The following is a 23,654-nucleotide window of genomic DNA, read 5'->3' as shown; positions in this document are numbered from 1 at the left end:
CTCTTAAATTTTTTTCTTAACTCTATCCATTAAAATTGTCTAAAATCAGGAACCAACCCAGCAACAGTGGGCATCTCTAGAACCCAGATTATTGTTTCTTACTACTATTTTCCACCAAAAAGTAGAGATCCTTGGAGAAATGGTAGATTCTAGATCTGGAACAAGAAATGTGTAAGATGGGCCTGGAACATCTTGTTGTACTTGTAAGCTATCCAGAATTACTGGAGTCATATGGAAGGAAATCAGGAGCTTGGAGAGGTTTTAACCAACTTGAGATGAAACAATTAGAGCATCAATAATAACAGCAAATGCAATTGACTGAAACATATAAAGAATATTTAAATTTGTGAGTTAATAATAATTTTAAATAAACAAAATTCATTTTTGGAAACCTACTGCTTTATTTGAAAACTGGTAAATATAGGGAACAAATAATCAACTGTTTTGATTTTCTGTATAAATTGTATCTCAGTGTAACCAAATATTTGATAAAGGAGAGTATGTCTCTGAAGACACATTCTAGCAATAAAGAAACAAAATGACTGAATGGCAATTCCAAATAAAATACTAGACCTAGGTAGTGATCACCAGTGGTTGCTGACATTAAAAACAAACAAACAAAAAAAACCTGTCATTATGTGACTCTTGATGGAGGTATAGGACACCATCTATAAAGTAGTCTTGCTAAAGAAAAAATAAATCAACGTTGTAGATAATTAAGCCACCTTGTTTAATTACAGACTGCAGGAAGTTCAGGGAACTTCTTAAATGACACCACAAGGATGCAATCAGCAAAATCCAGAAAGTGGAAAATGATGACACCAACTATCTATTTTCTCCAATCCCCAAATTGCAAGGAAACAAAAAAGAGAGAGGTGGAATGATATTTATAGGTAAAAAGATATTTAATAGATTTATCAGAACAAAATGAAACAAATGGACCTTGTTTAGATCCTGACTCAAACAAACTTTAAAAAAGAAATTATAAGGAAATCTTGAAAATTTGAACACTGAAGGAATATGTGATATTAATAACATCTTATAAGTTATTTTAAAATATGTTAGAAAATAATGCTATTATCATTTTTAAAGAATCATTATTGATTGGAGATATAAACTGAAATATTTAGGGATGAAATGACATAATGTCTGGGATTTGCTTCCAAATCCAATGTGGGGGGGATCATGAGAAAATGGTAGGAAGAATAAATTCAGCCTCGCACAGAAAAGATTTGATGTTGAACAATAGTACATAGAAGTTCTTTGGATTATTTTCTGTACTTTTATATGTTTTTAATCTTCCATAACAGAAAGTAAAAACTGAAAGATATTAAGATATGAAACTTACATGAGTAGGTTGAGAAGAGCTTCTCTCAACTATTAACTCAACATCTGGGAAAGGAATAGCCATGTTCCTATTTCTAGTCGACATCCTCAGATGAACAACATGATTTCCACTTTGCAGGAAAGGTACAACATCAGGAAGTTCCCAGGTCACTGTGAGGTAAGCATCATCTTCCTTACCCTTTAACAGAAATGCAGTGAGTACATGAAAAGTTCAATTAATTATTTCATTTTTAGTTGTTTTAAAAATATATTTAAAAAAATAGAACATGCACTGATGTATTCACCCTTCAGCTTTATCAAATCTTGGACCCCCTTCTATTCCTTGTTAATATAATTCCTCTTTCTTCTTCCCTCCCCAGAATATCAGTAACCTGAATATGTTTGTCTCAAAAGTTTTGTTTTGTTTGAGTTGGAGTCTCATTGTCACCCAGACTGGAGTGCAGTGGCTGCTCCCGGCCACTGCAGCCTCAACCTGCTGGGCTCCGGCAATCCTTCCGCCTCAGCCTTCCAAGTAGCTGAAACTACAGGCGCACGCTACCACGCCCAGCTAATTTTTTTGATTTATTGTAGAGATGAGGTCTCGCCTGCCCAGGCGGGTCTCGAACCCGCGGGTTCAGGCAATCCACTCACCTCAGCCTCCCAAAGGCGAGGAATTACAGGCTGAGCCACCGAGCCCGGCTAAGCTTTAATATTTCTGCACAGACATACATATATGTTCTCATGTTTGTATATGATATTGCTTTCAGACTTTAAACTATTTTATGTGTCATCAAACTGTATGGATTCTTCTTCAGCTTGCTTATTTCACTCGCTATTATGTTTTTTGAGATTTATACACATTATCTCATGGAACTGTAGTTATTTATTTTTAACTGCCTGATGGTGTTGTGTGGATATATTACAATTTATCCATTCTCCTACTGATGGATGCTCAGGTTGTTGCCAATTTTTACTACTTGTCTTTAGGACTGGTGACATAGTTTCTAGGACATATGCTAGGGTAGCATTACCAAACTGTAAGATATGCACATCATCAGTTTTACTAGATATTACCAAACTGTGGCATTATCCATGTCTACTCTTAACAGGAGTCGATGAGAGCTCCCTTTTCTTTACATTCTTGATAGGACTTGATGTTACTTGATCTAAAAAAAAATTTTGGCCTATTTGATGAGCTCGAAATGAGACATTTTCAAACTAATTTTAAAATGCATTAATTTTCAACCTTAAAACACAGATTGAAAAGTGAAACAAAACAAAATATGAGGGGACCCCAAAAAACCTGGAATTTATTTATAAAAAATTGTGTATTTATTCTTACATGTTTAAACTTCAGTCACCTTTCAAGTACTCTCCACTGGAGACAATACACCCATCAAGATGCTTTTTTCACTGTTCAGAACACTTTTGAACTCATCAGTTTTGATACCTTTGAGTGCTTCTGCCATTTTTTGTTTCCCCTCTTCCGCACTGGCAAAACATTTCCCCTTGAGAACTTTTTTCATCCAGGGAAACAAATAAACAAACAAGTCACTTGGGTGAGATTGGGCAAATAGGGAGGATGGGGAATGGGAGCCATGACTTTTTTGTCAAAAATTGTTGAACAATGCATGTGGTGTGAGTAGCTGCATTGTCATGGTGGAAGAACCACTCATCTGTTTGCCACAACTCAAGACGTTCCTTCACAACTGCAGCCTCTCACAGCTAGTGTACATGAGCTCATACACTGATGTGGAGGGGTTCCTAGAACACTTACCTAGCCTGTGCTGCAGGGGGCCTGCCTGCCAAAGATAATTCTGTTTTTGGGGGGGTCCTCCCGATACATTAATGTCATTCATGTATTAATGACATTAATCACATTTCCCTAATTGTTAGTGAGTTGAACATTTTTTCATGTGTTTGTGAGCCACCTGGGCTTCTTTATTTGCTTTTTGTCCTTCTTTGTTTTGAGCCTTTTGATTTTTATCTGGCTCTTGGGGATTTCTTTAGATATCCTAATTCTTAACTATTCCTTAGCTACCTGGAGTGCATTAGTCTTCTCACATCCTGTGACTTGTGTTTCACTTTGGTTTTTTGTTCGTTTATTTTCTGTTTTTTGTTTCTTTGTTTGTTTTGAATTGGCTTCTCACTCTGTTGCCCAGGCTAGAGTGTAGTGACATGATCATGGCTCACTGCAGCCTCGACCTCTTGGGCTCAGGCAATCCTCCCACTTTAGCCTCCAAAATAGCTGAGACTACAGGCATATGCCACCACATCCAGGTAACTTTTTTTTATTTTTTGTAGAGATGAGGTCTTGCTATGTGCCTAGACTGGTCCCAAACTAATGGGCTCAAGCAATACTCCTGCCTTGACCTCCCAAAGTGCTAGGATTACAGGCATGAACCACTGAGCCCAGTCTTAACTTTTTTGTGAGACAAGCTTTTATTCCTCGTTTAAATGTAATAATGATATCTTTGTGATATCTTGTCTGTGAAGGTGGTATATCTTTTCATTTATTCAGAGTTTTTAAAAAACATCCTTTAATATTTTTTTTAATAAAACTTTTGCATATGCTTTGCAAAATTTATTTTCTTTTGCTATTATAGTATAATTATTTATTCTACCAGTATTATGTTTATGTTTTCTAACTGGTTATTATTGAAAATATGCCATTAGTTTTTGATTTTGGAATTTTCATAAGGGAATAAAAACCACAGTTTAAAGGTTAGTTATTTTGTGTGTAGAACAGTGATCTTTCCAAGCTGAAAAGTAACTATGGAAAAGTGGAGAGACTATTGCTCTAGGAGTGAAAACAATCAATTTCTAGTCTTAGTTCTAACAGAACTTTGCAGAAGATACATAAATTCTTTGGTCTTATTTTTCTTACTTGTAAAATGAAGACTTCAGTGAGTTGATGAATAAAAGTTCTTCCATTTCCACTTTTTATAGCTTTGTGGTTCTAGGTATAGCTTTAATGCCTCTGTTCTTTCATATCTATGTTCATTTAAAAGTATGGGTCAATGGTATTCCCACCTATGGGTGGATTCTTTGGTGAGAGTTTGTGCCATTGAAGGAGAAGGAATCTCAGTAGTATCCAAAGAGTGACCAGAAAGCAGCACATTAGGTAACAGTTGAGTTAGATTCATGTGACCCCTTGATGGTATGAGTTGGCTACAGTAGTTTAAATAGGTTTAACTGGTTTCAACTAAAACATACAGGACATTGCTTCAATTTTACCAAGTAGGACATGAAGAGGAAGGGGACTTAGAAAGTCTACTATCATCATTGTATGAAAAGAGAGGTGCTATTAATACAAAACAGAGGGGAAAAATACCATCTTAAAATTTAAAAGATAAAATTTGCTTTGAGAAAAGTAACACTAATTTTCTAAATTTCATTCGTAATTGATGAAACCTTTTTATCTTAGATTGATATTGGCAGGTGGGCCTTTAGAAATCAATGATCTAGAAAAATAGCCGTTCATATAAGAACACATGTTAATTGTTTCCATAAAGGAAGACACACATAGGGCTCCTTGAGTAGATCCATAAAGTGGCTAAAAGGAAGCATGAATAAAGAGAAATAACCTGGTCTCTAAAATTTGAACTATATTGGGGTCAATTAATCATCTTTGAACTTCCATGGTGCTTTGTTCATGATGATAGAACAATAATCTCTCACTAACCTATGGTTTTGTCAATGAGAGTTTGGAGGCGACTTGATCTCAAATTTACCAGAAATTTTATGTGGGCAGAATGCGATTCTATCCCCTTAAAACTGAGATTATAAAATAATTTTTGTTTTCATCTCTTGAGGTATATGAAGTTTTATCAATAGCCCAGTCAATATATAATCTACCCTCTCATTACATGGTTAGAAGATTATGCCCAGAAAATTTAGTACAGTGATGATTTGTGCCCAGACAATATAAGTTAGTTACATAAGTATTTGTCCTGAGATTTGAGAAAATTGATCCAGAAGAATATAAGTGCAAAAAAAATATTACATTTATGCCATTAAGGACAGTTTGAACACATTAAAAAATATGTAAAGCTTTTGGAGACTTTTCCTCAGCTCATAAAGCATCAGATATGTTTCCTGAATAATGGAGAGTAATTACCAGAGCAGGATTTTTTTTTAATCAATATTTTTTATTTTATTATTGTGGGGTACAGTTAAGGGTTAGGTATGCAACTATGCTTCGTTCAGGCACATTTGTTGATAAGAGGTGTTTCCCCGTCCCCAGACAGATATTTACTATCATTAATCCCACCTCCCTTCCCACCCCCCATAGTTTCCCACCACTGTCAATCCTTTTCTTATAGTATTACAATGAATGTTCAAGGTCCACTATATGAGTGAGAACGTGTGATACTCAGATCTTTGTTTCTGTGAGAGGTCACTCAGTATTATAGACTCTAGTTCCATCTAGGTTGCTGCGAAATTCATGATTTTGTTCTTTTTTATGGCTGCATAGTATTCCATCGTGTATATGTACCACATTTTTTTGTAACCCCATTATAAAGTGGGCAAAAGATATGAACAGACACTTCTCAAAGGAAGACATCTGAGCAGCCAACAGACACATGAAGAAATGTTCAACCTCACTAATCATCAAGGAGATGCAAATTAAAACCACGCTGAGATACCACCTCACTCGAGTCAGAATGGCAATTATCAATAACCCAAAAAATAACAGTTGCTGGAGAGGGTGTGGTGAAAAGGGAACACTTCTACACTGTTGGTGGGAGTGCAAACTAGTGCAACCTCTGTGGAAAACAGTGTGGCGATTCCTAAAAGCTCTAAATATCAACCTCTCATATGACCCCACAATCCCCCTACTGGGAATATACCCTGAAGAACTCAAATCACTCTATAAAAAAGATACCTGCACACGTATTTTTATCACAGCATTATTCACAATAGCAAGAACCTGGAACTAACCATGCTGTCCATCAAAAGAGGACTGGATTTAAAAAAAGGATTTTTTTTCTTTTTTGAGTTGGAGTGTCACTGTCACCCAGACTGGAGTGCAGTGGCCGCTCCCAGCCACCGCAACCTTGACCTGCTGGGCTCTGGCAATCCTTCCGCTTCGGCCTTCCAAGTAGCTGGAACTACAGGTGCACGCTATCACACCTGGCTAATTTTTTTGATTTATTGTAGAGATGAGGTCTCGCCTGCTCAGGCGGGTCTCGAACTCGCGGGCTCAGGCAATCCATTCACCTCAGCCTCCCAAAGGCGCAGGATTACAGGCTGAGCCACCGAGCCCGGCAGGATTTTTTTTTTAAGGCAGTTGGGAGTCAAGAAATTCCAATCCATCCAATTTCCTCAATTCCAATCCATCCAATTTCCTGCCTCCAGTAATTTCTGGGGCAAGCAGAGAAGTGGGGTTTGGAGTATGGAGTTTTGGGAAAGAAATTTCTTATGTATCTTTTTCTCTTCTTAGCTGAACAAAAGCCTAGCACCCAGATTAGGCTGGGAACCCCCTTACCATCATGAGCTTCTGGAGCACTTTGTGAAAACACTCTTAACACTTGTAATAGGTGACTCTATCAGTCCTTCAGTGTCATAACTGTAAGTTTCATGGTAAAAGGTACATGACAAACATTTGATAAATGGTCATTGAAAAAAAATGAATGAATTAAAGTATTATAGAAAATAAATATAAAAATCAAATCATATTTTACTTCAAATAGGCAAATGATAATAAGTAAATAGTAATGATATACTACTAATAAGTAAATAAGTGTGCTTTCAATATTATCCATATTGTAAAGTTGTTACCTCCGAAGTTAATAAAAATTTGTTAAATACCTGCCATATATTTACAATTGTCCAGTTTACAAGAGATTTTAAAAAATATTTCTTTATTCTTTCAATCCTTAATGAGTATCTACTCTGGGCAGGACAAGAATACAAATATGAATAAGAGAGGTTTTACGTTTTTATTAAGCTCTGTCTATGGGTTCTAAATGGAGAACCAGAATAATCAAAATGAAAAATGGTACAGTAGAACCAACAAACAGTTTTGATGTGCAAATAAATCTATGCTATTTTTTGCAGCCCTTAAAAAAGGTTTGTGACAACAAACATTGTGTATAGGCAGAGCATCCTGATGACCAACTGCACTAACTTAAAGAATGAAAGTCAACATAGTGTTGTGTTCTTTATTTTATTTTTTTTTGAGCTGGAGTGTCACTCGGTCGCCGAGACTGGAGTGCAGTGGCCGCTCCCGGCCACCGCAGACTCGCCTGCTGGGCTCCGGCGATCCTTCCGAGTAGCCGGAATGACAGGCATGCGCTACCACGCCCAGCTGATCTTTTTTTATTTTATTGTAGAGATGAGGTCTCGCTGCCCAGACGGGTCTCGAACCCGCGGGCTCAGGCAATCCACTCACCTCAGCCTCCCAAAGGCGCGGGATTATAGGCTGAGCCACCGAGCCCGGCTGTGTTGTGTTCTTGAGTTTATTACTAAGAGTTTTCTATCTACGGTGCCATTTTTGGATTGCTCAGACAACAAAGACACAGTATATTACACAAGAAAAGTTTTTTTAGTCTTTTTTCCAGCTACAGGTTTGGCCATCAGTTATCTTCATCAAGCTTGTACTTCATGATTGTTATACTATTCAATACTTTTTTTTACATCTTAGTTTTTAGAAGGGAAATAATAAAGGCAGTGAGTCCCTGAGTTCTAGGTGACAGGGTAAGATCCACTCAATAGCCAGAATAAATGATCTAGCCTTCATTTTAAATTCGAAGAAGGCATTAGTATTCCTAGGTGGTAATAGATTCACAGGAAAAATAAATTAGCCTACCTCAATCCTCTCAAAACAGCCCTGAGCAGATTGCATCATTAACCTTAAAATAAACAAAGCAATTCTGGTGACAAACTGAAAAAGTGACTTGAGCGTTTCTGAATGCATCATAGGTTATAAGAGACAAAGCCTGCTGGGAAGCAGCTCTGACAGTGAATGATTCCAAATGAAGGTACAAACAATGTCAGAGGTGGTAAGTATGGGTAAATTTTAAACTCTCTGACACCATTTTAGAGGATACTAACTGATCCTCCAGCAGAAGCTTGATGGGTGTTGAGGCTGGGCAGTTACTCTGTTTTGCTCTCGGCTTGAGCCTGGGCAAAGTTAATTAGAAGCGGCACAGAAAGGCTGAGAATCAATATTATTTTCAGCAGGCTGGCAAGAGAAGTATTAAATGGAGATTATCCACTGATTCTCCCAAGAAGAACACCTATAGCACAAATATGAAAATGGGACTGTAAACCTGGATCATCTTGATAGTCCCGTTATGCTCCAAGGCAAGGACCAGGTACTGGTGTTTCTCTTGGGCTTTGAGGAAAATCAGGCGTTGCAACCTGTGCTCTTCTTCCTTCCAATCTTTTCCTTCCGGCAACACTTTCATCTCTTGCCCACTGCCAAAGTCCCAGATTTTGACTGTTCCTAAGCACACAGAGAAAAAAACTATGTGGGTAAAAATGATTTACAGGGAGTTTGGCTCTTAGCTCTGAGGAACTTCATCCGATTGAAAGCTTTCTGCCAGCAATTGATCCTATATTTATTTCCTACTAAGACTGATGGGTGAGTCCAGGCTTGCCACGTATGAAATATATTTCTGTATGCCTTGATTTGTCACAGACGGATAAAAAATAAACAGGACTAGGCACTGTCTTGAAATCTACCCTCAGACTCTCCTATCTGAGCTTTTTCTCTTAAGTGGATGTTTTCTGTCTTTATTCTCCCAGTGCTTTCCAGTGTGCTAAACAACGCTCCCCAACGTGGGAATGCCACGATTACTACTGACAGTAAAAGATCATACCAATAATCGGTCACATTTCCTAAAGTGCTGACACATTTTAGGACTTTAGCTCTTATTGATAATAAAGACTTGAGGGACTCCTAGCAGGTAAGAAACTATCAAGCTCGGAGTTGTTTCATTGGTTACAATAGGAGGAAGATAAAAGAGGAGTTTTTTTTCTTACATTTTCAAATAATGCTTTCTGTTTGAAACCTGATCCCCAAGGTGATGGAATTTAGAGATGATTAGGTCATGAGGGTATGGTCTTGAGGGTGGTGCCCTCTTGAATGGGATTAGTGCCTTTATAAAATAGGCCACAGAGAGCTGCCCTGCCCCCTCTCTATCAAGTGAGGACACAGTAAGAAGGCACTATCTGTGAACCAGGAGGTAGGCCTTTGCCAGACACCAAATCTGCTGATGACTTGATCTTAAACTCCCCAGCCTTCAGAATTGTGAGAAATAAATTTCTGCTGTTTAAAAACAGCCAGTCTATGGTATTCTTTTGTAGCAGCTCAAACAGACTAAGATAATTTCTTTCTTGTTAATTTCATTCATTTGCTTTAGAGAACCTGGGTGAAGGAACCAGAAGGGATGATAATCAGTGTAGTTGTAGAATGTCTATTTCTAGGGCATTGCCCCATGTAGAGAATTATCTTCTCTCATGGCTTTTAGGGTGGTCACCTCAGGTCTAGAATCCAGTGGACCATCCCTTCTTTAACCCTACTCCCCCGGACTTCTTATCTCTCAGTTCTGATCCTACAAGACAATCAGTGCTTTCGCTGTGCGGTTTTCCTTCCCCTTTGCCAGATTCTCCCTGTCAGCAAGAGTCACAACCACATCATGTGTCTATTTGGTCACCAATAACATTGAACATAGGTGAAATACTCCCTCTATGCCCAGCACTGTGGTAGAAGTTGGGGTCATCAAGCGAATAATCATAGTTCCTGTCTTCAAGGACTCTATGGTATTGTAGGAAAATAGTCATACAAACAATTAAATGGAGTTATGTTCTCATACATTCCTGGGTTATGCAGACCACAGTCTCATGGCCCAGATGTCCTGCTACCTTGGGACTTGGGCAATCCGATTTAGTGGAGCCGAGAGCACAGAAAGGTACTACTCAGCTTTTCCTAAGGGGTGGGTGGATGAGAACAAAAAGGGACTGGTGGCTTGTGGCTAAGCTGCTCTGGGAGTCTGAGAATTCCACTTTCCAGAATGTCCTGGATCTTTGTCAATTTAACATATGGAGTCAGGCACAGTGATGCATGTCTGTAGTCCCAGCTACTTGGGAGGCTGAGGTGGGAGGATGGCTTCAGCCCAGGAGTTCAAAACCAGCCCTTAGGCAACAGAGAGAGATCCCATCTCTAAAAAACAAAAAATAAATTAAAAAATATAATATATGTACCTCTGAGGAAGGCAAACTGCCAATATTTAAAAGAATTCTAGATTCTAGAATGAACAAAGTATGGGTTGCTTGCAAGAAAATAATACTATCATCAGTCATGTATTGAATTGCTCAATGCTTATTTTTGCCTATAATGACTATATACACTGCTCAGAATTTCTATTATGACTAATTTTCACATGTATGCAGTGTGGTATAGAACAAAGACTTACTTTCTTAAAACTGTTCCACGTGAAGTGCAGTTGCATTTATTCATACCCCTAAAGTCAGAATTCATGCTATTATTTCATGTTGCGTTGTCATGCTCACACTTTAAAAAAATCAAACTTTCACATCAGGGTGCTCACTCAATTCATCAATTGGCCTATGAGCCAGCACGTATGGAGTAAATATATCCCAAGGATAAATATATTCTGAGTAGTGTATGTAGTTGGTCATATTGTTTAGATGAAGAAATTCTTTCTCAGGGTTCAGAACAAAACAAATTGAAAGGCAGGGCAGTCTGTAGCTCTTAAGCCCTGAAAGTTCTATGCAGTGCTGAAGAACATCAAACGACATAACCCCACCTGGGCCTGACAGACTCTCAAGTTTGATAGGACACACGACCGCGAAAAAGCCTAGATGTATAAACAAGTCCAGTATAGAACTATAGGGCTTCTATAACAAAGTGGACTGGATGTTTTGTCTGTTCCAAAACCTACTGTCAATAAAACTACTGTTAGCAAGTACCAAATCTAATGCCTATCTTGTAATAGATGGCACTCAAAAGTGGAAGTATAGAGTAAGTTAGTGCAACACAGATAAAGTCCCACCAAACATCAAATGAGATGGTATATGTGAAAGACGTTTGCAAGCTGTTGAAGCAACTATATAAAACAATGTATATAGTTTTAGTATTAGTATTATGATTTCTTAATAATAACCACTCAGGCTGGAGTGCAGTGGCATGGTCACATCTACTGCATCCCTGACGTGCTGGGCTTAGGTGATCTTTCTGCCTCAGCTTTCCAAACAGTTGGAACTACAGGCGTGTGCCAGCACGCCCAGCTAATTTTTGATTTGTTATAGAGATGAGATCTCCCTGTGAAGGAAACCAGAACATAAGCGGACAAGGTCCTTATGTTTCTTGGCTTGTGTTCAAGGAACCAAGCCTATATTTCCTTTATCTCTCCTGACCTTTTGTTGTTATTCTACAGATAGCAGAGCAGCATGACCTCAGCCATGTGGCCTAGAGGCTGTTTGTCTTATTAATTGCCTTGCTTTAAATTTAGATAACACAGATGTTATTATCGGTATAGTTAAACAATCAATACATATCCTGCTTGTGTGTTTTGGCTCTGATGCCGCTTGTATGGTTTGGCCCTATATAAGAGGCATGCTGTGAAAATAAACTTGCTCTCTGTCGCTCCACCTATCTAGGAGAGAGTCCTCCCAGTCCTGCTGTTCTTTGTCTTTTTTTTCTCATTCCCTCCCCCCAACTCAGGCCCTGCTCATGGGAGGCTGGTACTCCACACCTGAGTTGCTCAGGCTGGTCTCAAACTCCTGGGCTGAGACAATCCTCCCATAGTGCTGGAATTACAGGTGTGAGCCACCGTACCTGGCTGGTATTAATTATTTTCAATAGCAATATCAAGACATGGATACCCATTAGATAACAGAGGCTACCACTATCCATTCAGGCTCAGGAATCTCACTGGCTGCTTATATATTCCAGCCTATTTCATGCTCTCCCTCTATCCTCAGAGAACTGATGAGTTCCTAACACAAATTCTCAAGAAACTAAAGTAGGGATATCATATTCTGGATATTACTCTGACCATTATATGCTCCTGTGACAAAAATAAATCCACTTTCATCGATAGCTGCAGAAGTCAGTTCAATATTGAAGCCATGAGGGTCTAAAATCTGATATATTTGGAGGCCAGTCTCAAGTTCCCATACCTGTAGGAAAGAACAAAAATTTGAAATAATCTCTCTGAATATGCCCTTCAATTCTTATAAGATTTTAACCATATTCAAAACCGTCTCAAAAATGACACGCTGCACACTTCATCCTGAATATTGACTTGTTCGAAAAATGAAGTGCTGTCTAGAAGTTACTGTGCTATCCTGGATATTATCTTGGACTGTGTCTGCCGCAAATGTAGGTGGCTGAGACCAACAATGACTCTATTCCAGGTGGCTCCTGGCTATGGAGGAAATGGTAAGCCTGAAGCAAGGTTAGTGCCAAGATAGAATTGTAACAATTAAAAGTGCATCAGACAAAAAAACAAACCATTTATTCCCTGGTGACACTCATCCAAATTAGCCAGGGATCAAGGGACAAGATCTGTGGTTAACAGCATGGGATGTGAGGAAAGTGCTCACTGACATTTCCAAGGAGTGTTCTTACTAGAGACATGGGCCCCGCAAAAGAGGAAGACAGGGAGAGAGAGAGAGAAAGATAAGGAGAAAAGGAGGGAGGGAAGGAGGGAGACTGGGTATAATTAGAAAATCCAGAAACCTGTCAACATATCTTTAGAATCACGGTAGAGGCTTTAGACCTGTAGACCTCCTGTCTGAATCCCTCCCTCTCCTGGGATCTGCCATATGCAGAAGCAAATGACTGCCAGCAAATAATGGAACTGGGCTGACAACACAGAATAACTTTTCTGCTGAAGATAAGCTTCCGTGTGGTGAATGAAGCTTTTTGTTTAAGAGGCCTTTTCAACCAACAAATTGCAATTGTTGCTCTCTAGTTACTGGGAGGTGGAGGCAGCATGTGCAAAAGGCCAAGGATATGAAGGTGCATGTTTCCCCCAGAGAACTAAAAGAAAGCCATTGCAGCTGGGTGAAAGAGCGTGGAGATAGAGCTGATGAAATCGCTTGGAAGCCAGATAACCAAGAACAATTGACTGGGAAGCAGTAGAGGGAGATTTAGATAAAGTCAGTTTGTCTCTAGAGTCCACATGCTTATCTTCTGTGTGTCCCTGGTTATAGAAGGGTTCCTTCAGGGAGAAAGAGGAATTGGGTCGCTACGTGAATGGGTCTCGGGGTCACTCAACTCCTTGTCTGAAGTACAGTCTCTCTCCAACCAGCCAGGTATGGAAACTCAGCTAGATGTCTTCCTTTCCCTCTTCTCTCCCGCACAGGGATGACATTTTCCACATAAGAGGTCAGTTTTGCACGAAAGCAGGACAAGTTTTAGTTTCCCTTGACTTACTCTTTCTTTAGGCATTACTAGAAATAAGAGATAATTATCTGAACTCAGGAGATGTTGGCTGAGGAAATCTCCAACAGACGGGCAGAGAAAGTGCAAGACTGAGAGAATTTGCACCATCTCCAGAGGAATGCTCTCTACTGGTTCACATGTGTCCTTTCAGAGAGCATATATGAAATAAAAGGATAAACACCTGAAGCACATACTTCTGGCCATCTCTGCCAGATGACTTCATTGGTCTTAATGACAGGCGTCATTAGCATGAAGGGCACTCCAGCCTCTAGAGAACACAATAATGGTAGGGCTAGAGGAATGCAGAGGAAGGGACATGCGTGTTCACATTAGGCAAACTTGGGTTCATATCCCAGCCCTCGTGCCTAGAATCTGGGCCATGATTTCTCTGACCTGTAGTTACTCTATCCTTAAAATGAAATTTGTTATCTCTCCACGGAGAACTGTTGTGAGGATTAAATGAGATCAAAGACTTAAGGACCTGGACACATATCCTGAAACTATAGAGGTTGTAGAAATGCCTATAAATTTATTTCCTTTGCTTCCTAACATATACTCTCTTCCCAAAGCTAGTTTCTTTTTTTAAACAAATCAAAATACAGGTTAGTTCTTTCTCCTTAATATATTTTATTTTAAAATTCCTATTTTGATTATAAAAATTAGCTTTGTTTGTCTACTTGAGCACGTGGCTTGACCACAGGCAGTCCAAGCTGGCTTAAAACGTCTGTTTTTCATGTCCCATAAAAGCCTGAAAATCACTATACCATAGGGGCTCATTATATGTGCCACTACATTTGCTGAATCACTCAATTATTTATCTTTAAGAGGAGAAAATTCTACCCGCACTGGCTTTTTCTTTCTGAAGAGCCAGTAGGTACCTACCTTAATGATAGATTCAGAGCAGATAGTGAGTACTTGTTGGAAATGTTTGTTGTAAAGCATGACGTTGATCTCTCGCTCATGAGTGTGAGGAATCTGTTTTGTATCTTGTATCATCCTAGTCAGAGGATACATGTCCATAACACTAGACCCTGAAACAGATGTAGGACTCATAAATACCCAATATTAGAAATTTGAAGCACAAAAGATTTTACCCAGCTAGTTGGGTTTGGAAACAGCCAGTTGGTAAGATGAATAATATCAATGCCTAGTAAATTCAATGAGGTGAAAACAGTTTTCTTTATTCTAAAACATTTTGACAAATGAAACAAATGTGAGTTAGCCAGAGTCAGAGAAAGGTGTTCATTTTGACTTCATTACTTTTCAATTGTAGGCCATTTGGACTTCACTGATATTGTTTTTAGTGACCCCTATTTTACTATTTTTTTATAGCCCATTTTTTCCCTTCTTTATTGCAGTAAGCATGCCTGTCCATCTGGTGCACGGCAATGATGGTAGTGGTCAGCTTTCTGCTGAAGGTAAGCTTCCACATAATGAATGAAGTTTATTGTTAAAGATCTTTTTCTTTTTTTTTTTTTTCCGAAGTCTACTGCTCATGGCTCATTTCTTGGCTCATGGCTTCTTTCCTTTTGAAGCCTGCTAAAGAGGCCTTTTCAACCAACAAATTGATAAAGTAGCCTGTAAACATGATCTTATTAAATGTAATGAACGAGTATGATTATAAATCAGTGCTTGCAACATTAATATTAAATAAGATTAATTTCCAAATAACCATCATGAAGTAGATGGGGAGTAGATGGTTTTTACATAATACTATAAACTGCAAGTATAATTTTAATATCAAAATCAACTAATTGTGTGTTCTGTTTTAGTGTAATACTGTAATTGAAGTATAAGCATTCTGAAGCTCAAACAAAAATGAAACTTCTTCCTTATTTTATTGATGTGGAGATTAAGTTACCAAAGGCAGACTTTGTATTGAGTTTCTTAAGTGTTTCCAAAGAATTCTCAACTTTAGGAGAAGTTTCAGTAGAAGTTATTAAACACTTTCAACAAAAAGTGTTGAACTTTTGAGATAAAATCTGTTCATGTGTAAAGAAGGACTGAGATGGCTCATCTGGTAGTATTTCTCAATTCAAGTTCTTCAATATGGAAATGTGAGAGGAATGTGGTAACCAGATCATCAAAAAAACACTCGGAGCTTTTTGGTAGATCTTTTCACACTGGCAGTAACTAACGTTATTTAAAATGGACATCACCAAAGCTTGATATACTTATGGGCAAGTGGCAATCTTCTATTGTTTTTGGCTAGTTATATTACTGCTATAGAAACAACGAAGTACAAAAAATGTGAATTCAGGAGTCAGAAGCTTTGAGGTCTAATCCCAGTTCTATGTTCTAACTTTGAGTCCTTCTACTAGTCAATTGAGCTGTTTGAGATTCAGTTTCACATTTACAAATTAGGAAAATTAATAATTACTGCCTCATGGCAGTTGTGCAAATAAAATGAAAAAGTACACAAGAGCATTTTGTTTGTTTGTTTGGTTGGTTTGTTTTTTTTTTTTGAGTTGGAGTCTCACTCTGTCGCCCAGACTGGAGTGCAGCGGCCACTCCTGGCCACCGCAGCCTCCACCTGCTGGGCTCCAGCGATCCTTCTGCCTCAGCTTTCCAAATAGCCGGAATTACAGGCATGTGCTACCATGCCCGACTGATTTTTTGATTTATTGTAGAGATGAGGTCTCGCTGCCCAGGCGGGTCTCGAACCTGCGGGCTCAGGCAATCCACTCACCTCAGCCTCCCAAAGGCGCGGGATTACAGGCTGAGCCACCGAGCCCGGCTCACGAGAGCATTTTGTAAAAGAGTTATATGAAGGATGATTGTCTTAATAAGAGTAATAATGATAAAAATGATGGTAACAACATATTCTAGAAAGCATTTCTAGAATGAGATACTGCTGTCATTAGGGTTTAAAGGACTACGAAATTCTGATGTTGATAGTTTCAGTCAGTATCTGCAATTTTAGTGATTAAGGCATACACAGAGCTCTTTATTTATGCAAACAGAAGTGCTATCAGAATTATATAAAACTGGAAAAAATCTTGATGTTTCTTTGTTTTCTTCTCCTTGTTCCTCCTTCTCTTCCTCTTCCCCCCCCCCTTCTTCTTCTTCTTGGTCTTGATATTTGAATCCTTTGTTAGTCTGGTCTGATAATAAATAAGATGTTTGGACACATGCCTGTAATCCTATACTTTGGGAGGCCAAGGTAAGAGGACTGTCTGAGCCCAGGAATTTGAGAACAGCCTGGGCAACATGTGAGACGTTGTCTCTATAATAAATCAAGAAAATTAGCTGGGCACGGTGGTGTGTGCCTGTAGTTTCAGCTACTTGGAAGGCTGAGGCAGAAGGATTGCCTGAGCCCAGCATATCAATGCTGCGGGTAGCCAGGATTGCCACTGCACTGCAGCCTGGGTGACAGAGTGAGACTCTGACTCAAAATTAAATGAGTAAGTAAGTAAGTGAATAAATAAATAAATTTATGTGATGGAAATGCTGAACCCATAATCAAACATGCACATTGGGTACTATGACACAAAATTTGCTTATAGCAACCAGTATGTTCCTTCTCGAGGAATTAGTATAGAGGAGGGGTGCTTGTAACTAGAACTAAATTTTATTTTATGGGGTAGAAAATTATCAAGCATGAAGTGCTAACTCACCTCTAATCTAGGAAAACAAAACAAAAAACAAAGAAAGTTATAAATAATTACATTCTGCAACAGCAGAGATAGCACCAACTACTACCCCGCCTTAATTAATCTCACAGGAACTCACAGCAGATGGTCAGTAGGAAAATGCTTAGGGAATGCATTCTGGATTCGTGTTCCAGAACTACTATTAATATTGTTCATTTTTCTTCTAAACCCTAAGGGTGTGCATATGAACAGTGTCCAACCTAAACGTCTAGTGAGGTCCCTTGTCTCTTCACTAGATGTAACTTTCTAAGAGGCTACAAAAAAGAAAAAAAAAATCAGCAACAAATCTGTTGGCATCAGCACTGGGATACTATTCCCCCTCTCCACTACTCTTTGTCAAGAAGCAAAGACTGATGAAAGGATCGGCACCCTTCTTACCAAGCAATGACTCTTTACCAGAATGCATGGAACCAAAATGCCTTGTTGCAAAAGAGGGGCATTGACTTGGCAGGCTGGTGCATATTCCTGCTCCCGAGAGACAAAACAGGACTGAGAGGTGGCAGCTGGATTTGCCCTATTCATAGTAACAATTTACACATATCCCACTTCTCTGCTTAACCCAGACCATATCTTCTTAGGTTCAAGAACTTAGAGCACTAACCCTGTATTTTCAGAAGAGTGCAGTTACACATTTCATACACTCAGTCATAGAAATATAGAAAAGAACAGAATTGAATTAATATCTACTGTAATGAATTAGGGTTTATATATTACCCTTCTAGTTTTCTAGTTAGCATTCAAGTCCTAGTTTAAATAATTAAAAATCAAAATATGAATTTCATTTAGTATTAATTGGGTATACTTACCTGTAATAAGCATGCCATGATTGGCATCATATACCATGGAGTAAATCTGCATGTCTCCTGGTCCTCCCTGACTGTCATGGAAGACTTGTAGTAGTGAAAGAGTCTGTATATCCCACACCCTGAAGACCTGGAGAATAAAAAACACATTTCACCACTGTTTATACTTTGTCTTTCCCATTCAAGACATCTAAATAATGAAGCACTTTAGTCTAAAGCATGCTTTCTAATAAACTTGTAGCAAAGTATTATTTATATGATGAGGACACGTTTGCTAAGCTCCAATTTAGTTTCTGTTTGGATTGTTCATTAAAATTGCAGGAAAATAGCTGCAGTGATTAAAACTTTGCTTAAAGGTATACCTTTAGGAACTAGATTTTTCTACCATTATAGAAGGAGGAGGAGCATAGTATTTATTGCTCTTTAAGAATCTGGAGGAATAATATAAGATCATGATTTACCGATTGGGAGTTAAGTTAAATTAAAGCCATGTTTCTCTTTCTACTACGGATGAGAAAGTAGGGAAGAGACATAATTTAGGTGGAAGGTTTCAAAATACTCTTTCATGACTTATGAAGATAACATGTTATTAAGTGAAATTTCTAAGAACCTCCCTCTCCTCTTTCCCAGAGATGTAAGACTTATAGAAAGTAGTTTTTAGGGATGGTATAGATATAGTAAGAGTATGGGAATACAAGTTTTTAGATTCTCCTTTGAGGGAGAAAAGAGAACTATATAATTACTCAAATAGAACCTGCGTTGATATAAGAGAATAGAAAGAACAAAAAGTACAGATTGAGCAAACCTAGGACAAATTTGTCATCTGAAATAACTGGTCTTAAGCTTCTTTATTATTCTGTTTTTTTAAAGCAAGTTACAGTGTTATTGAAGTTCAGAAACAAATGTGATTTTATCAAAAATTAAATTTCCTAGTCATGAATAATGTTTAAATAATATTTTCATATTATGGCTTTTATTAACCTTTTAAATTGGAGTATTTGTTGAGTAAATGGGTGATCATTAACAGATCTACATACAAAATTTTAGTAAGTAGTTAATAGAGATACTAACTTCTAATTTGAGACACTTAGAGATGAGTTAATTATATATATATATATATATATATATTTTTTTTTTTTTTTTGAGTTGGAGTCTCACTCTGTCACCCAGACTGGAGTGCAATGGCCGCTCCCGGCCACCGCAGCCTCGACCTGCTGGGCTCCGGCGATCCTTCTGCCTCAGCCTTTCAGTAGCTGGAACTACAGGCGTGCGCTACCATGCCTGGCTCATTTTTTTTTTTTAAATTTATTGTAGAGATGAGGTCTCGTCAAGTTGCCCAGGCAGGTCTCAAACCCGCGGGCTCAGGTAATCCACTCACCTCAGCCTCCCAAAGCGTGGGATTATAGGCTAAGCCACCGAGCCTGGCTAGTTAATTATGTATTAGCTGGGTTTAAATCTTCATTATTGCTAAGGCATGTTGGTTCTCACATTTAAGAACACAAAGATGTCTAAGTTATGTGACTTTAGGGAATACAGGTGAGGAGCCTTTGCTCAAACGTATACCCTTTGTAGGTTAGTATTACTCAAAACTTTTTCTGTTAAAATTTATTATCTTTGTTCTAGTAAAAATGTAAATTTTGGGAGAGTAGATAGAACATGAACCTTACAGTCTTTTGTATCAGAGAGTAAGTATAATGGACTATTATGAATTTAGATTCATACATAGAATGAGAAAGAGACACAAAAGTGAACTCAAGAAATGCACCAAAGAAAAGTATCTGTATGCAAATTGTTTTTGACCTTATTTCTTTGGCTGAGATACATTCATGACTGACAGTCTTTTGCTGTATGTGTATACATTCTGAATTGTAGTTGGTGGAGAGAACAAGGGACTAGGCAAACAAGGACTAGGGCTTCCATTCTAGGCCAGCACTTAAGTTCCTCGAGTCTCGGTTTTCTTGTTTCTCTAATGGACATAATGACACCAGCACCCTTTGCTTCACTGAATTGATGTTAGTACATTCTGAAATCTGTGCTGTTCTCTACTGAGTAATTCCAATGAGTTTTTCTTCTTTCTCTTCTTCAGTGTTCAGTTCTTTGGGTCTTTCATGTGTGCTTTAGGAAGCGGCGATTGCTAGGCTGTGGGAGGCACGAGGCCCTTCCCCACATACTGCTCCTATTCTCCAGGCTTTTCTGCTGCCCCTCTCCTTATATGCCCCCTTGGTTATATTCACACCAAAGTGTTTCCCATTTCCAAAAAGCCTCTTTCTTATTCTGGTCTCTGTGAACTCACACAGCTTCTCCTTTCATCTGCAATTTCCCCTCAACAGCCTTTTCTAACTCCTACTCTTTTTAAACTCTGCCATAAAGAGAACTAAAGTTAAGTTCGTTAAGTTAGGGTTCCAGTCAGAATAGTGCTAGAAATTTTTGTACTGATGTGTCATTTCTTCTTCAAACACAGAGAAAATATAAAAAAAGAAGAGAAAGCAAAAAGAGATAGGAGGGGTCCAAAGCAATCTTTCTCTGGATTCAAATGGGAGAGAAGCACAAAGCAACAAATGGGCTGAAGCCAGCAACGAGGGTACAGGGTCTGAAGTGAGCGGTGGCTCTTGCAGGACAGACAGCAGACAGAGACAACAGCAGGTTTCTTGCTCCAAAAGGGGAGGCAAGAAGCAATAGGTGGTGATCTGTTCTTAGTTCTTATCTGTAGGTACAGTTTTTTGAAAGATGTGAGACTAGTGAGGGTGGGGGACATGTTTTCTGAACAGGAACTAAACCAAAACTCAGGAGCTAGACCTATTTCTGGACTGAGGCCAATGGAGTCGGGTAGAGGAAAGTATAGATGGAGAAGAGTGAGCATGCACACACACACACACACACACACACACACCTAAGTGGTAAAAGGGGACTATGATTTTGAGAAAAATATGGAGGAGAAATCTTCATGAATTTAAGAGTTGGAAAGGATTTCTTAAGTAAACACATAAAACATAAGCCATAAAAATAGACAGATTTAGTTAAATTAAAATGAAAAACTTCCATTCAACTAACACAACAATCACAAAGACACAAGTGTAGAAACTACTCATATGTTCATTGGTCAAGTTAGATAAATAATTTGTGCTATAATTTATACAGTAGAAATCATGCAGCAGTTAAAATAAACTAGAGCTATATGCAACAACAGGAACATAAAAATATAGTGTTGAAGAATACAATTGCAGTACGATATAGTCACCATAATATTTATACTATATAAAACATGCAAAATAAAACTATATTAGGAACATTTACACCCGTCCTGTTGTTATATATAGCTTTAATTTATTTAGTTTAACTGCTGCATGCCTTTCTACTGTATAAGTGGTCATGCCTCTAGTTTAGATGTTCTCTCTCCAGATGCCCATAATACAGTCATGCGTTGCTTAATGATAGGGATATGTTCTAAGAAATGTGTCTTTAAGAGACTACATAATTGTGTGACCATCATAGAGTGTACTTACACAAGCCTACATGGCATAGCCTACTACACACCTAGGCTTATGGTATAGCCATATATGACTGTCATATATGCGGTTGTCACTGATGGAAACATTGTTATGCAGAACACGACACCGCATGCTTACATTAATAGCAACAGCAATTATAAGATGATGACTTATGTTGTGGCCTTCTCCATGAGACTATAACTTGCTTGAGGGAGGAACCATAACTTATTTGACTCTGTTTTCTCCGTGTCTTATGTACTCTGTTTAGTTTGGTTGATTAGTTAGTTTTTTGGTCTATTTGCTGGTTTATTCTCTGCCTTGGTTCAGTAGAAATTTACAGTGGTTCTGTGCACATAATACTTAAAAAATACATTAATTAATTAATTAATAGTTAATAAATGGGACCGCTGCAGAAAACAATCTACTTTATTTATTTATTTATTTGAGTTGGGGTCTCACTCTGTCGCCCAGACTGGAGTACAGTGGCAGGCTCAGGGCCACCCCAGCATTGACCTGATGGGCACCGATGATTCTTTCTGCCTCAGCCTTCCAAGTAGCTGGAACTACAGGCATGTGCTACAGGCGACCAGCTAATTTTTTATTTTTTGTAGAGACTAGGTCTCACCAAGTTGCCCGGGCTGGTCTCGAACCCGCAGGCTCAGGCAATCCACTTACCTCGGCCTCCCAAAGTGCTGGGGTTACAGACTGAGTCACCGAGCCTGACCTCACTTTATTTTTATCTGGTCATAATATGTTAGTTACTTCAGGAGAAAAAGAGAGTAGTGTTGTTAATTGGGTTCTAGTCCTCTTCTTTCCCTTATTCCCTGGAGGCTGATGGTGCTTGTAATGCTTGGTATTAGTGCTGCAGAGCTTGGGAGAACAGAAGAGGAGACAGGTCATCCCTGAAGAGGTTTAGAAAGAAAGCAAGGGGCAAAGCATTTCAGAAAGAGACTGAATTGCTGTCAAGAGAAAAGCAGAGAGGACCAGTGGATTCTACTAAAGAAGTTGGGGCAAGCCGGGCTTGGTGGCTCAGCCTGTAATCCCGCGCCTTTGGGAGGCTGAGGTGAGTGGATTGCCTGAGCCCGCGGGTTCGAGACCCGCCTGGGCAGTGAGACCTCATCTTTACAAAAAATCAGCTGGGCGTGGTAGCGCATGCCTGTAATTCCAGCTACTCGGAAGGCTGAGGCGGAAGGATCACCGGATCCCCAGCAGGTTGAGGCTGCGGTGGCCGGGAGCGGCCACTGCACTACAGTCTGGGCGACAGAGTGAGACTCCAACTCAAAAAAAAAAGAAGTTGGGGCAGACTAGGACATATGTGTTATAAATTGAATGTGCGTATAAAGTAAAATAATAAAAAAATTATCTTCTAGTAGTGGTAAAAGTCGTAATGATAGTTTTCAAATGAATTGGGAATGAAGGAGTTAGATGGAAGAATATTTTTTAATATTGGGGAAATTATTCAACTGTAAGGCTGGTTTAGCTTCTTTGGAGGGAAGATGAAAAGTGAAGTTGCTAATCACAAAATATCAAAAAAATAGCAAAAGAAAGCGTTCTTTTACAGCCTTTTGTAAGGAATAATTAAGAAATAATGATGAAGTAGAAGTTTGAAGAAATACACATGTGTGTGCTAGGAGTGAGGATTGTTTTAATTCAACTATGCTTCCTGTCATTTCTTTGTGCAAACGTCATGCCAATCACTATTCCTCAAATGCATTAATAAAATGTCCATTTTTTTCCTTGATGGCTGTTTATTATACAGTGACGAGAGCAAAATGTCTGATTTTTAGGAGTCGGTCTCAGATCTATAACATAGAAGGTACACCTAGGTATAAAAAGATGGAATACTAATAAGACATACAAAATTCAATATACATTAGAGGATTATGGAACTCTGGGCAAGGTGCTCCAGACACAAAGATTAGTCGAATCTCTACTACTGTTCTTTTTTTTTTTTTTTTTT

General features: G+C 38.6%; 1 protein-coding gene across 1 annotated transcript in view; it reads right to left on the bottom strand.

Annotated features, from left to right (window-relative positions):
* Positions 1 to 1,348: 1,348 nt before the first annotated feature.
* The window catches only part of WDR64 (WD repeat domain 64), a gene marked incomplete at its 3' end in the record, with an annotated part of 108,357 nt that continues 86,051 nt past the window's right edge, over positions 1,349 to 23,654 (bottom strand). The window contains exons 11-15 of the mRNA XM_008063895.1: positions 18,210 to 18,336; positions 14,633 to 14,781; positions 12,357 to 12,480; positions 8,604 to 8,779; positions 1,349 to 1,525 (exon numbers count right to left, since the gene is read on the bottom strand). Coding sequence (XP_008062086.1) covers positions 1,349 to 1,525; positions 8,604 to 8,779; positions 12,357 to 12,480; positions 14,633 to 14,781; positions 18,210 to 18,336 — 753 coding nt within the window. The remainder of the gene's footprint in view (positions 1,526 to 8,603; positions 8,780 to 12,356; positions 12,481 to 14,632; positions 14,782 to 18,209; positions 18,337 to 23,654) is intronic.

Source organism: Carlito syrichta, unplaced genomic scaffold, assembly GCF_000164805.1.
Source record: "Carlito syrichta isolate Samal-C Ts95f unplaced genomic scaffold, Tarsius_syrichta-2.0.1 Scaffold307123, whole genome shotgun sequence".
Classification (NCBI taxonomy): domain Eukaryota; kingdom Metazoa; phylum Chordata; class Mammalia; order Primates; family Tarsiidae; genus Carlito; species Carlito syrichta.
Note: the sequence above shows the minus strand (reverse complement) of the source record. Positions and strands in the feature narration are given on the sequence as shown.